The 13786-nt window shown below is 34.3% G+C and overlaps 1 protein-coding gene across 1 annotated transcript in view; it reads right to left on the reverse strand.

Annotated features, from left to right (window-relative positions):
* Positions 1–13786, reverse strand: part of DCC (DCC netrin 1 receptor) — a 941371-nt gene that overhangs the window by 42093 nt on the left and 885492 nt on the right. Inside the window, 1 exon segment of the mRNA XM_044681552.1 lies at positions 7438–7599. Coding sequence (XP_044537487.1) covers positions 7438–7599 — 162 coding nt within the window.

Here is a 13786-nt window from a genome sequence, read left to right on the forward strand (position 1 = left end):
GAAGGAAGGGAGGGAGGAATGAAGGGAGGAAGAAACAAAGGAACAAAGGAATGAAGGAATGAAGGAATGAAGGAACGAAGGGAACTACTTCAGGACCTTTGCCAAGAAAAACCCAAATGGGGTTGTGAAGGGTCAGAAACAGCAAACAACCACCACATTTTGGGAAGGATATTGATAAACTGTGAAGCATCCAGAGGACAACTAGGATGTCATATAAATATCATTTGAAGAAATTGGTCATGTTTTAGCCTAAAGAAAAGAAGACTCATGGAAGCCTGAATGTCTTCTAGGATTTGAAGGCTGTCTTGTGACAGAAAGATTAGCTTTGGTCAGCTTGGCCATAGAAGACAGACTTTTATAGAAACATATATAAATTTCCAAGAGGCGAATGTAGGTTTGTCCTAAATTAAAAATATCTTACAATTCGAACTATCCAAAAGTAGAGTGAGGTTAATCAGACTAGATGACCATTTGGCAGTTCCATTGTGTAGAGGATTTTTGTGCAGAGTATGGGTTCAAAGGGTAGGCTGCTGTGGTCTCAACACTGAAATTTATTCAATAAATAAATATATAGGCTGGGAAAGTATTTATTCTTTTTTTTATCTACAAGGGAAAGTATTTGCAAATTTCCTTCAGTAGTTTCAATTTCTCTCATCACTGGAAAGAGAATGTAACTGGTTTATAATCTCCTAAAGAGAACAAAGTAAATGCAAAAAAGAAAAATCAATATAAAATTTTGATACTTTTTAAACAGCATTTGAATTTGACCAACTTCTTTCAATAAGAATTCAATTTAGATATCACCAGTGGTTTTCAATATTAGCCACAGCCAAGCATCTTTTGTAAGAGATAAAGGAGGAGTAGCTAGGTGGCAGCCAGGCCTAAAGACAAGAGGTCCTGGGTTCAGATCTGATCTCAGACACATACTAGTTGGGTGACCCTGGGCAAGTCACTTAATTCCCATCATCTAGCCCTTACTGCTCTTCTGCCTTGGAAGTATTACACCGTACTGATCCTAGGATAGGAGGTAAGGACTTATTTTAAAAAAGAGAGAAAGAGAGTTAATGACAATGTATATAACATTTGCCTCTCCTTCCTCAAACAATAACTGCCATTTCTAGTCCATTTTGGCCTAGCCATTCTTGTTCTTCTTCCTTTCACGAAGTTACAAGGTAATTTCCCTTTGAAAACAGAAAGCTTTATGGATTAACAGCATCTGCCTATAGAGGACAGGTTACCTTTAGACAAATAGGTAACCAAATGGTCAAAAAGAAACTCTGAAGAAATATTTCTGTTCCATTTGAGATAATTTTCGATGTTTGAATCTGTTGTCACTTGTCAAAGGGAGATCATAGATCACTAGAACCGATGATCATACATTCATTGTTTACATCCATGTAAACATTAAAAAAAATCCTTTAACACATAACAAAATTGAATAAACAAGAGGTATAACTCAAATATGCAATTTAAACAGAAGAAGAAAATATGTTTTCAAGACCAACTGATATGGAGAGCCACTGAAGAATAAAGTAAATCTGCTATATCAGCAGAGTGCATAGAAGAATTGTCATTTTAGATAAGCCATTTTGGCCAGTTTAGGTTGTAGCTCTCAAGCCAAACATTTCATCCTGAGACTTTAAGTGTGGCAAAAGCTGTGGAAGCCAAACATTTCTTCCTGCCTAATTCCCAAAAAAAGAGAATATTAGACTTCCGCAGCTCATAGAGGTGTGAGTCATCACTATTCTGGAATCAAATTTACTCTAAAGAATGTGTTTGCCCTCAAATAACTAACCAGAAGCCCTCATTCTTGGCCCACAAAAGATCCAATAATATTGTAGAATGAAAACTCAAAGACCTTCCTAATAATAATTAACGGCAATATGTATAAATGATTTCTAAGAAGTAACTCGCAAAATATTATAAAAATGGGAAAAAATTCCCTTCCATTAAAAAGTATGTTATTTTAATGAAATAACAGAAAATATTGAACTCAAACTAGCAGTTCATCTAAGAAGCCCACTCCTCCTCCTCAAAACTTAGGAGGGCATGATCAATGCACCTTCCCTACCTCTTACATGAACACTGTCTGTTCTGACCTGACTGTCTAAATCAAAATGGGGAGGTGGGGTCGCCACCTTTATGCCATGGATTTTCTGAAGTGTTTCCACATAAATCCTATAAAATCTTCAGCTATCATGGTTTTTTCTAGTTATTGTTATGTCAAAACCTTCTATTTAATTATTTCTAATAACTTAATATTTCTACTTCATTTCTAATTGTTCTCATTTCTAATTTCTAACAACTTAATAACCATTTAATAATGCCTACTATGTGTCAGGTACTGTGTTAAATACCAGTGAGTGGTTAGGTAGACTCTAGTAGGTGCCTGAAGTTTGGCAATACTAAGGAATATAGAAATAGATGGATTGATGAAAGAACAGTTATTAAGCAACTACTATATGCCAGGCACTGGGATTAGATAACTCCTACCCACAAGGACCTTTCATTTTAACAGGGAAGAGGCAGTAGAGGGGTGGCCAGAGAAGGCTGTTTTGGTGATAGGGATGGTATATGGAGCCATAGAACATATTGGAGCAGAGATGTCAGGTTCTTTGTATATTTGTGAAGACTTGAGAACTGCTAGATATAATGGATTAGATGAGTTTGTATTTATTTGCCTGCCAGATCAAGACAGTTCAATCTCAGAGTGACATTCTAAAGCTGAATAGTTTAAACCTTTTCAGGTAAAAGAGGTAGAACCTCTTTTGATGTCTCTGAAAGTCCAGTCTGGAGAGCTTCCATCTCAGGTAGGGAGAAGGACAGAAGAACTGGAATATGGAGACATTGCTCTCTGTTCCTTTTGGCTCTTTCTAGGGAATTTTAATTAGGGAAGAAGGAAATTGAAGACCCTAACATTATTGAACTTTAAAGCTTGAAATAATGTTAACATTTAAATAGTCAAATACTATAATTTTTTAGATAAAGAAACTTGGATACACAGAATACATGACTTGCCCAAGGCTACTCAACTAGCAGCAGAGCCAAGACTGGAGTTCAGATCTCCTCACTCCCAATTTGGAATTATTTCTATAATATTATGATATTGTGACTGACTAAAAAGTTATGTGGTAATGAACCTCCCATCTACCATGTGAGGGACAGTGTACTGGAATGAAAAGAGCTCTACATTTACAAGAGAAAAAGCTGGGTTCAAAACCCTCATTTGCCCATTAGAATGAAAACTTCTTAGAGTTGGAAGTTACTTCAGAGCTCAATAAATGCAGAATATCTTTTACTTCATAAATCTCCCCTAGAACATACCAGATAAAGCCATCTAGCCTGTGTATCCCAGCAACTGCATTGTCTCAGAAAGTAGGAATTCTGTTGCTCAGTAATGGTGATAGTTACTCTTTATATCCTAGTTGCACTTAAGTCCTTCTAACCTATTTCAAATTTATATAGACTTATCCAAATCACTCAAGTTTTCTGAGCTTCAGTTTATAAAATAAGATTATTGTACTAGACGAATAGCAAAGTCCCTTTCTGAATGCCATATGTATTAGTAGACTAGCAAATTTCCAACTAAAACATGTTGTAACTCTCTTTTCTATCATCCCTATGTATTTTTTCTTCTCTATTAGAATTGTAAATTCTTTGTAAGTAGAGACTGTTCTTTTTGTTTATATTTCCATTTGCAGGGTTTATTACATTTCCTGGCACGTAGAAATCACTACATGTCTCTCTGTCAGGTCTGTTCATCTGTCTATCTATCTATCTATCTATCTATCTATCTATCATCTCTATGTCTTTAAGGTAACTTTGGAAACTAGGGAACTTAAATCAGGTGGGCAAACTTTAACTTTACTGTATTTTGCTCATTCTGTTTATTAAGTTGACTGATAAGACATCTCCACCAAGAGTCTTAAGTGGTTTCTGCTTGAGTGAGTACAGTGAGCCTTAATATGCTCCAAGGCATTTGGAAACCAATACTCTCTACTCAGAAGTCTGCCTGTGGATGAAAGTTAATTACTTTAGGTAGTTCATGTGATCAGGAATATATTTTGCTTCCAAGAAAACAGGGCATACATTTTCCCCCTTATTATTCAAGCAAACTGAAATGCTTTGCATGTTCTATTACATTGCACATAAAATAGTAGGAGTGCAATAAATTTTTGAATGAATGAGTGCATGGCAAATTAGTCTCAAAGTTTTTCGAAGGGCTTAAAATGACCATTATCTTATTGTTTGGAGGATCCCATAAATAGCTAATCTTTGATAAAAAACACAGAATTTGGAATATGGAAGTTGATTTATTAGAGTTGTTAGTGATTGAGATAGCATATATATGTCTATATGTTTATATGTGTAAGTGTGTATATATGTTTATATATGTAAATATGTATGCTTATATAGAAATATGTGTGCTTCTGTGTATAAATACATATCTACACATTTGGCATATATTTTTGTATGTAAAAAGGAGTGTGCTGGAGCCAAATTATATGAAGACTTGCAAAAGCCTTATTTATTATTATTTATTATTATTTTATTATAATCTTATTAAATTTTCAGTGTAAGCATTTGTATCTCAGATAGAAGCTATACCTGAGGGCTTCATTTATTGTTGATTTTATAGACTTAAGAAAGTGATGGAGAAAATGTTAGTAATGCAGATTAAACTTAAAATGGTGTCTTGAGTTTGGGGAAATCCTGGAGTTAAACATTTACCAGCACATTCTTATACGGGCATCTATCTCTTTCTAGCACTATCCTATTCTTTTTTATTTATGGGACTATCAGAAGAAAAAGACTAAGTTTTTTAGCATATGTCCACAACAACTCAAATTGTATGTAATGGCTTTATATTTTTATTTATTTTGATTTTCAAATGAGTTTTCCATTAATGACTGAATTTTGCTAAGAAGAAACTATATGTTATAAAAGCAGAACTAAGGAAAAGAAGAGGCAGGAAGAAGGCAGCTTGAGGCAATGCAGAGAGCTCAGGATTTGGGTTCAGAGGACATGGGTTTGAGTCCCTGATATACTTTACTATGTTTTTGACAGAGTCAAGTCATGTTGAAGTGAGGTAAACCAAGTCATTGTCCAGAAAAACCTGTTTCTCCCTGGGAAAAAGTAGAAATCAAGAACGAGTCTTCCTGTGAAGGCCAGACAGCTCAAAAATAACATCCACAAGAGAAAATAACTCCCTATAGCTGTCTCACAGTCCAGGATAAGAGTTACGGTGGAAAGCCCCGTGCTACTAACTTCCAGACGATAAAAAGTTTGCTTCAAGGCTATGTAATGAACATTATTCTCTTTGTATCTTGAACCCTATAAAAACTGCATTTTAATTTCAGTTCGGGGAAGCCTTCACTAGGAAGGTTGCCCTGGCCAGCTAGGTATGTTTATTAACCAATAGATTAATAAATAAATATTGGTTCCACTAATTTGAACTTCTGGGTGTCTGGACTCGTTTTCTGAGGTACTCTACTTCAATGTAACCATTCTGTCTCAGTTTATTCATTTGTAAAATCCCTCAATAAATTCTGTGATCCTTTTCAGCTCTAAATATATGATCTTATGATCACCATCCTCAAGGAATTTGGATTCTAATTAGCTGAAAAGGAAAAATGTAGGAAATATGCTGAAGAACACACGAGAGGAGAATATGAATGGGAAAATAATTAGTCAGCACTTAATGAATATGGATTGTTACAACAAGCATTTACAAAGGCCCTGCTGTGTGCACAGCACAGTACCAAGATCATACTGTGATGAGATACATATTTAGAAAGCTCCTGGAATTAATGGAGCCTGGATGGGCTACTAATGTGTCTAACCCAGAGTCAACACATACTTCCTTTCAAAAGGCCAGACTATCCATATACATCTATATGAACCTAATAGAAAAGATTACAGGTTTATAGACTTACAAAGGGAAGGAACTTTAGATGGAACCTAATTTGCCCTCCATTTTCAGAGAAAGAAACTGAGATCCAGTGAGGTTAAGTGACTTGCCCAATGTCACACATTTAAGAATTGGCAGAGCAGGGATTTAATGCTGGTGGTCCAACTCCAAATCCTTTTTTTTCCTATTTCTATCTGTGCTGATTAATTTTCCAAAAGTTGCCAAAGAAGAATCTTTGGGGACTGGAGGGTTTCAATCATCTTTTGTTAATAGTACTTCCCAACTTATTTTTGGTGAATATTTTCTCTCTAGTTCTTACAAATAATTCTACTCTCTGGAAAAGGTGCACACTGAGGAAAGAAACAATAAATTCTGCTGCTCTCCGACAGATTTTTTTGATGCCTTTTAATTCTAACCTTGCTATAGTAAGACAATTTATGGTTTCTTAAAGCTGTCTCTGATGGGTTGGAAAAAATACAACCTACCTCACAAACATATTTTATTGATGCTACCATCTTATCTACTTCAAATCAGCTTATCACACAAGAGCTGCTGAGTCACCTGTTTTTAACTAAGAAATGAAAGCCATAAAATAAATGTGGAAATGATATGTTTGAATGGGGGGAAATCAAATGAAAGAGGGAAAAACCTATACTTATACAAAATATAGTTATCTTGAGAGTAGTTTTTTTTTAATTCTATCTATCTATCTATCTATCTATCTATCTATCTATCTATCTATCTATCTATCTGTCTGTCTGTCTGTCTGTCTATCATTACATTATGCTCTCCTCAAGGTCAGGAGCTGTCTTTTGCCTCTTTTGTTGCTCTTGTGCTTAGAACAGTGCATGCTACATAATAGACACTTAAAACATGTTTATTATCTCTTTGTCTATCTGCCCACCCTTCTGTCCTTCCTTCTGTCCTTCTAGCAATCCATGTAAGTATGTATGCATCTATCTGTCTGTCTGTCTATCTGTCTGTGTTCTCCTAAATGGATGCCAGTAGTGAAATCTCATTGCCAAAAATGAGTTCTTACAGATGGAAAGGTATCACATCACTGATCTAACTAAATTAATCTAATGATGGTCTGGCAGCAGAATGTAAGAAGCATTCAGTCAAGTACTGGCTAATCAAGATTCAATGAGACAATGTTACAGATAACTAAGTTGTGATAAACAAGCTAAATTAGAAGATAATAAACATTCTTTTACTCCTTTATGAAGATGACAGAAGATCTTAACTTCAAGCATTCACAATATGATATTTTTTTTAACTGCTAAAAATCAGAATCATCCGTCCCCTCCTCTGCCCTGACAATGAGGCTGGCTTTTAAAGACTCTCACTGGAATATTCCATAAATATTTAAGCAGGATCTGGTGGATGGAATGAGATGGTAGTATAAATTCTGATATTCTTTAGATACAAAAAGAACTTTCCTAGGAATAAAAAAGCCAGACTAACTTCTTTCTGACACTCCTGGAATCAGCAGAGAGCTTACATAGAAAGAAATGAAAATACATTACACTGACTTCTTCCTGTTCCAAAGCCTCGATCAACAGCAAGTGTTGGGAATGGCACAGGGCGGAGGGTGAACTGGGGATGGGGGTATCCACATGTTGGAGATGGCAAGATTCCTGGGTACTGGGCACTTTCTAGCGTTGGCACTGGGATGGCGCTAACGACAGCTGCAAAACAAAAATTAATTTTATTTTAAATCTCCATTTTTTCCATAAGAACCAGAAAATGAAACAGGCAATTTTGAAAGAAGAAAAATTTTATATACATATATATTTACAAATTGAGAATTGCTATAGGAAAGCTAGAAAAGTATCATTAAAACATATTTTGATAAGTTATTACTGCTACTTGTGATATAAATTTTTGTTTTCATATCACCTCCATTTATAATTTCCCTTCTACTCTATCCAGAAAGCCATTCTTTATAAGAATGAATAGAAAATAACTTCTGCAAAATATCACAGTTATGTCTATCAATTATATAATATTTTAAGGTTTGCAAGTAGTTAAGATTGTCATAAGAACCCTAGGAAGAAGATATTATTATTATCTATATTTTACAGAGGCACAGAGAAGTCAAATGACTTGCTTAGGGTCATCCAGGGTGAATTTGAATGAAAGACTTCCTAACCCCCAATTCTTTGCTCTATCCAATATGCTCCCTGGCAGCTGCCTCAACTAATCAATGCATTGACTGAATTTGACAGTTATGTCAATATTCATACCAACAGTCTTCCACCTTTTCAACGAAGGCACTGAGGTACATTTTCTTATCTCTTCCTTGGAATCACAACTGGTCATTATAATTAGACAATATTCAATAATTTCTTTTTTAATTGGAATGTGTTACAGTTCAATTTCACAAAATGTTTCAATAATGAAGCTGAATTTTATACAACATACAAATGTACACATAATTGCAGATAAAGTCTGCCTTTGTTTAAAGAAATTAAATAATCAGAATGTGACAGCTGAGTATGTTGTTTTGGTCATCTTACAGACCAAACTAGGACAAAACACAGTTATTCTGGTTAATTGACAGCTTTTGATGGTCTCTATCAATATGGTGGTCAGTATAATTGGTTTCTTCAGAAAAAAAAAGTGATAAAATTAATGATATACTCTCAAAGATAAGCTATAGGTGAAATCACATGCATGATTTCTAACAGCTTCTCTATTACTTCCCAAGGGAAAATAGATTTCCAAAGAATAGCACCTAATCACATTGTTAAAACTAAGAAGCTTAAATTCCATCCAGAGGAGAAAGAAGTCAGGTCGAGAGATTTGGGATCTTTGTGAAAAACACTTCTTTTTTTATGGTATTCCTAAGTCTTTAGGATTTCAAATGAGATGATTATTAATCAGGGCTGACACTCCAGTTTCTTTCTTCCTTCTTATCTCTGAAAGTTGGGAAGTGTAGGTAATAAGGGAAAAGAATTCCTTTACATAACAAGAATCAATAGTCCCCATAGGATGCAAAGATAAAGAGATAGTAAATATTGTGGACCAAAGATCTAGCATTCCATATTCTATCATAGCAGTTACATAGTAGTATTCAATTCACACTATCTGAAGTTACCTAAATAATGTATTAAGTACCTTTCTTTTTTTACTTCAAAAACATTAATTAATCTGTTTCTTATCCATGGAGTTGGGTCATAATGATCACCCTCCAAAAAGATGAATAATTTTAAATGCAGAGACAATATGACTTGGCCAATGACTGTATTGATAGGTATTCTAGGTGTTCAAATTTATATTTCTGTTTCAAATGTTCTACTCAATAGATAATTCATTCTACAAACATTTGAAGTATCTATTCTGTTTGTGGACCTCTACTAGGGCATGGTGGTGGCATATATGATCAAAAAGATTCTGCCTTCACAAACTTGGAGGTCTGTGTCTCTGCCCAAGATGGGGCTACTAAGTTCTGGAGCTTTGGAAATAAATCTATCTGATGAGTCTACACTGCAGAGAGGCTCCCTGTTCAGCATCCTGCCTTGGATAAGAATCCTTAGTGTTCCAGGTCTTCATTTCTGCATTTAGATCCACAATTTACTTTTGAAAATTTTTATTATACTTGGAACATGGTTATTGAAAAGACAATAATTCTGTGCTAAAATTCACAAAGCAAAATATATTGAAATCTCTTTTGATTTTTCTCCTTCAATTTAGGTTTGGGTGAGGGAACAAAAAATACAAATGTCACACCTTAACCAATATTCATCATGATGCTATGCTTATGTGGACCAGCTAAAGAAAGATAGCATCAATCATTTCCAATAAATTTCACTTGATGACCAAAAAGGAAAAGAATTCTATTTGGACACAGCTTGCTGACAATAGAAATTTTATCTGATATTAATGTACTGAGAGCTTGAAAATAGAAATTCCCTCATCAAATTATGTAGCTCCTTTAGCACTAACAGTTTGGTATCAGAAAACCAGTACATCTTTGAAAAATGTTACAACTAAACATAATACATAGGGAATATGAAGTAGATATATTTTAGGCTACATTCTAAGAAATAGAATAGACTGTAGGTATTTCATAAATACTTAAGCATGACGCTTTAGAAACATATGTCTTTCTTCTTTTTACGTATATGTAGAAAAGTGGTTTTGAATTAGGAAATTGTTTGATATCATCCCTTAGTCTTCGTCTCCTCCCCCATCCTTACTACAGTGATCTAGTTTGCCAGGAATTACAATCTATACATTTATTAATACAAATTTATAAATGAGTTTCATATTTAAAATATCAGTTTTTTATATTTCCTACTCTCCATTGAAAAATAGATGACATTGGAGGGTAGCTTAATTTTTTTACTTGAAATTTTATTGATTTTTTTATTTTTATATCATCATTATTTACAGATCTCCCATCATTTCATCCAATGAGCCTTCCTTTATAACAGAAAACCAAATCAAACATATAGGCCATGTCTTAAAGTGTATGCAGCATTGCTCATAGTTCCCAACTTCTTCCATGAAAGGAAAGAGAAAAGGTCCTTTTCTGAAAGGGTTCACAAACTTTTTCATCCAAGGAAACTTTTGGTAAAGGGATTAACTTTCAAGAAGTTGTCATTTGCTATTCCTAATAATGCCTTTCTGACTGAGGATAAGATAATATATGAAATGATTGCCATAGTTGCTTCTAGGATGTTTAATTTCTACTTTGTGTTTTTTGGGAAAGGAAATAGGATTGCCTATATATTGACAACTTTAGTGGACAGATAATGATGAAGGAGCTATTAGGATGCAGTACAAGTAGGAGTTTTAGGAATTGCCTTCTTAAACATGGGAACCATATATAAAAGTTTACTCTAAGGCTAGACTCTCAAGTGATGATGGGAATAATAAAGGGATCTCTGATATGATATAATATTGAGATGGGAAGGTATTGCCTAACTTTTTTTTTTAACCCTTGTACTTCAGTGTATTGTCTCATAGGTGGAAGAGTGGTAAGGGTGGGCAATGGGGGTCAAGTGACTTGCCCAGGGTCACACAGCTGGGAAGTGGCTGAGGCCGGGTTTGAACCTAGGACCTCCTGTCTCTAGGCCTGACTCTCACTCCACTGAGCTACCCAGCTGCCCCCTATTGCCTAACTTTTAAAGTTCATCAAGATGCCACTAGTATGTTGATAATTCTTTACTTATACAGAATTAATTTCCAGCAGATTCCAAATCTACATAACTTATTCTTGGACAAAAAATAATCTCTTTTCCTATCAAGACTCCAATACATTGTACTTTAATCACTATTCCCTTCTTCAAGTATACTTCCTTTCAGACAGGCATCCTATCTACAACTTATATCCAAAAATAGCGATGGTTTAGTTCATCACTTTGCTTGTGTTCTCAATTCCTTTTCCTTCTTGCTTCTCTAGGATTTTGATTTATTCATCATTACCTTACACTCATTTGTCTATAATATCCCCCAATCTTTCTTTCCTATAGATTTATATACATGCTCAAATCTCTCTAATCTTAAAACAGAACAGACTCAAACCAGTGAAGATCTAGACCCACTTCCATTTGACTATTATCATATTTCTCTTCTTCTCAGACTTCTTGCAAAACTCTCTCCAATGCTTCCAATTACTTCTTCAACATATATACATATATATTTAATTCATTAAGGAGAAAAAAAGTGTAATGTTTGTTGAGTGAGAGTTAATCCATATCATGAATTCTTATCAACTAGTACAAACCCAATGATAGGCCCTCTGGGGAATTAAAGATTTTATAGTTTCCATATTAAGAAGAGATAGGAAGAAGTAGACAGGAGAATACAATACTAATTAAAATATAAGGGCATGGATGAAGCATAATATAATATGAAATTGGATGAGTGTTAAATCATTTCTTGCTGGGGAAGTGGAATGGGAAGAAAAAAACAACAACAAAATTTTGGTATGTTACCTAGGAAATTTGAGTCTTAAAGCCAACCTGCTGACATCAAATTGTGATATTGGATAATTTTTGTTTTCTGGGTTTCAAGGTTCTCTTCTGTTAAATGGGAACTTTTTTTTTAGTTTCTTTTTTTGTTAAATGAGTTATAGTGTGACATAGTGGATAGGCACTTAGCTTGGTAGTAGGAAGGCTTGCATTCCAGCCCCATATCTATGTGACCCTGGGAAGATCATTTTACCTCTTCTTCATCTATGTCTCCAAAATTATAAATTACAGGGATTTTATTGACTTGCATTGGTAGAATGAATTTCTCAGGAATAGTTCTTTATTACTCCTGAGTGATCCAGTGAAATCAAAGGTCCAGTCTCTGTCTTCTTAATTATTTTTGTATTTCTGAAATCTCCTACCAGGTTATAATTTGCATGAAGGCTGAGAAATATCTAATTCTAATTCTAAAATGCTAAACATTTTGTTTCCCTCTGAATTTCTGTAAAAACCTAGGTCGTTAATAATTTTAAAAATTTTAATACTAGCTTCAAAATTCTGTACTCAAGTTGTTTCAGAAAGGTAGATGTTTGTTATTTATCATACACAGAAATTCTAAAAATACCTTAGAAATGTCTCAAATTCTTTGCTGTCATTTGACCAGGCACAGATTAGCTATACAGTAGCTGATACAAAAAAACAGAAGGGACTTACCAATTTTAAATTGAGTTGTATTCCAAATATTTGTAACCCAAGTGTTTATAAGAAAGCTAAGGACCCACTTTCCCAAAGAAATATTATAAATGGTGGTTAGATTTGGCCGAAAGTTCATAAAAGAATATTTAGCTAAAAAGGTAGTTAAAATCCTGTACACTTAGAATAATATATAAACAGTTATATTGCAATACTGGTTATTATATTAAATGGAAAAATAATATATGTGAAAAATAGATTTCCATTTATCTTGAAATTTGGTATTTGAAGAAAAGTAGGTTTGATTAGTGCCTAAAGAAATAGTTGTTGCTGTTGCTTAGTCATTTTCAGTTATGTCCAACTCTTCATTACCCCTTTGGAGGTTTTCTTGGCAAAGACAATAGACAGGTTTGCTCATTTTTTTCTCCAGATCATTTTACAGACAAGGAAACTGAGGCAAACAGGTTTAAGTGACTTGCCCAGGTTCACATAATTAGTAAGTATCTGAGGTCAGATTTGTATTCAGGTCCTTCTGACTCCAGGCCTAGGGTTCTATTTGCTATGTTACTTAATTTTCCCAACTAAAGAGAAAGAGGAAGACTTTCTGCAGAAATTTTGAAAAACTCCTGAGAATGATCAATGGGTTTAGAATGTGAAGACAATGGTCCTTTATTTATTAACTTATTCAATCATTTATTCTTTTATCAAGAACTAAATATCTGTGATAAATGATATGTAGATACAAAGATTAAATTACATATACTGGGAAATATCTGACTATACAATAAGAAATCTTTCCCTGTTTTCGTGGAACTCATAGTAGAGTGGTTTTTAATGCCCCAGTGAACCTTTTAACTTTCCTCTTCTTTCAAATAGACACAGAACTAAAATTTCTACACTTAGTTATAAAAAGAGGGAGTGGGAAAAGAGGATCCAAAGTCCATCCTTTTTCCAATATTCTAATTATCATTGATGAGGAAATAAAACTCTATAGAAGTTATGCCAGTACCCCAAGATCACTTGGGTAGTTGCTAATATTCTTTGGGGTGGGGAGGAACTGGTGACCATTTAGAGTGGAAACAAAAATAATGAAAAAGAGGAAACTATTTTTTTGTAAAGAAAACAAGTTCAGAGTTAGAAGAGAGAAGGGTCAGGGAACTAAACAGTAACTAAGGAGGAAAATCATACATATTGGAGGTGTAAAGATGAATTGATGGAGAATCAAAACTGACCAACATTCTGAGGTCTAGTTCTCTTTTAA

Source organism: Gracilinanus agilis, chromosome 1 (assembly GCF_016433145.1).
Source record: "Gracilinanus agilis isolate LMUSP501 chromosome 1, AgileGrace, whole genome shotgun sequence".
NCBI classification, from domain to species: domain Eukaryota; kingdom Metazoa; phylum Chordata; class Mammalia; order Didelphimorphia; family Didelphidae; genus Gracilinanus; species Gracilinanus agilis.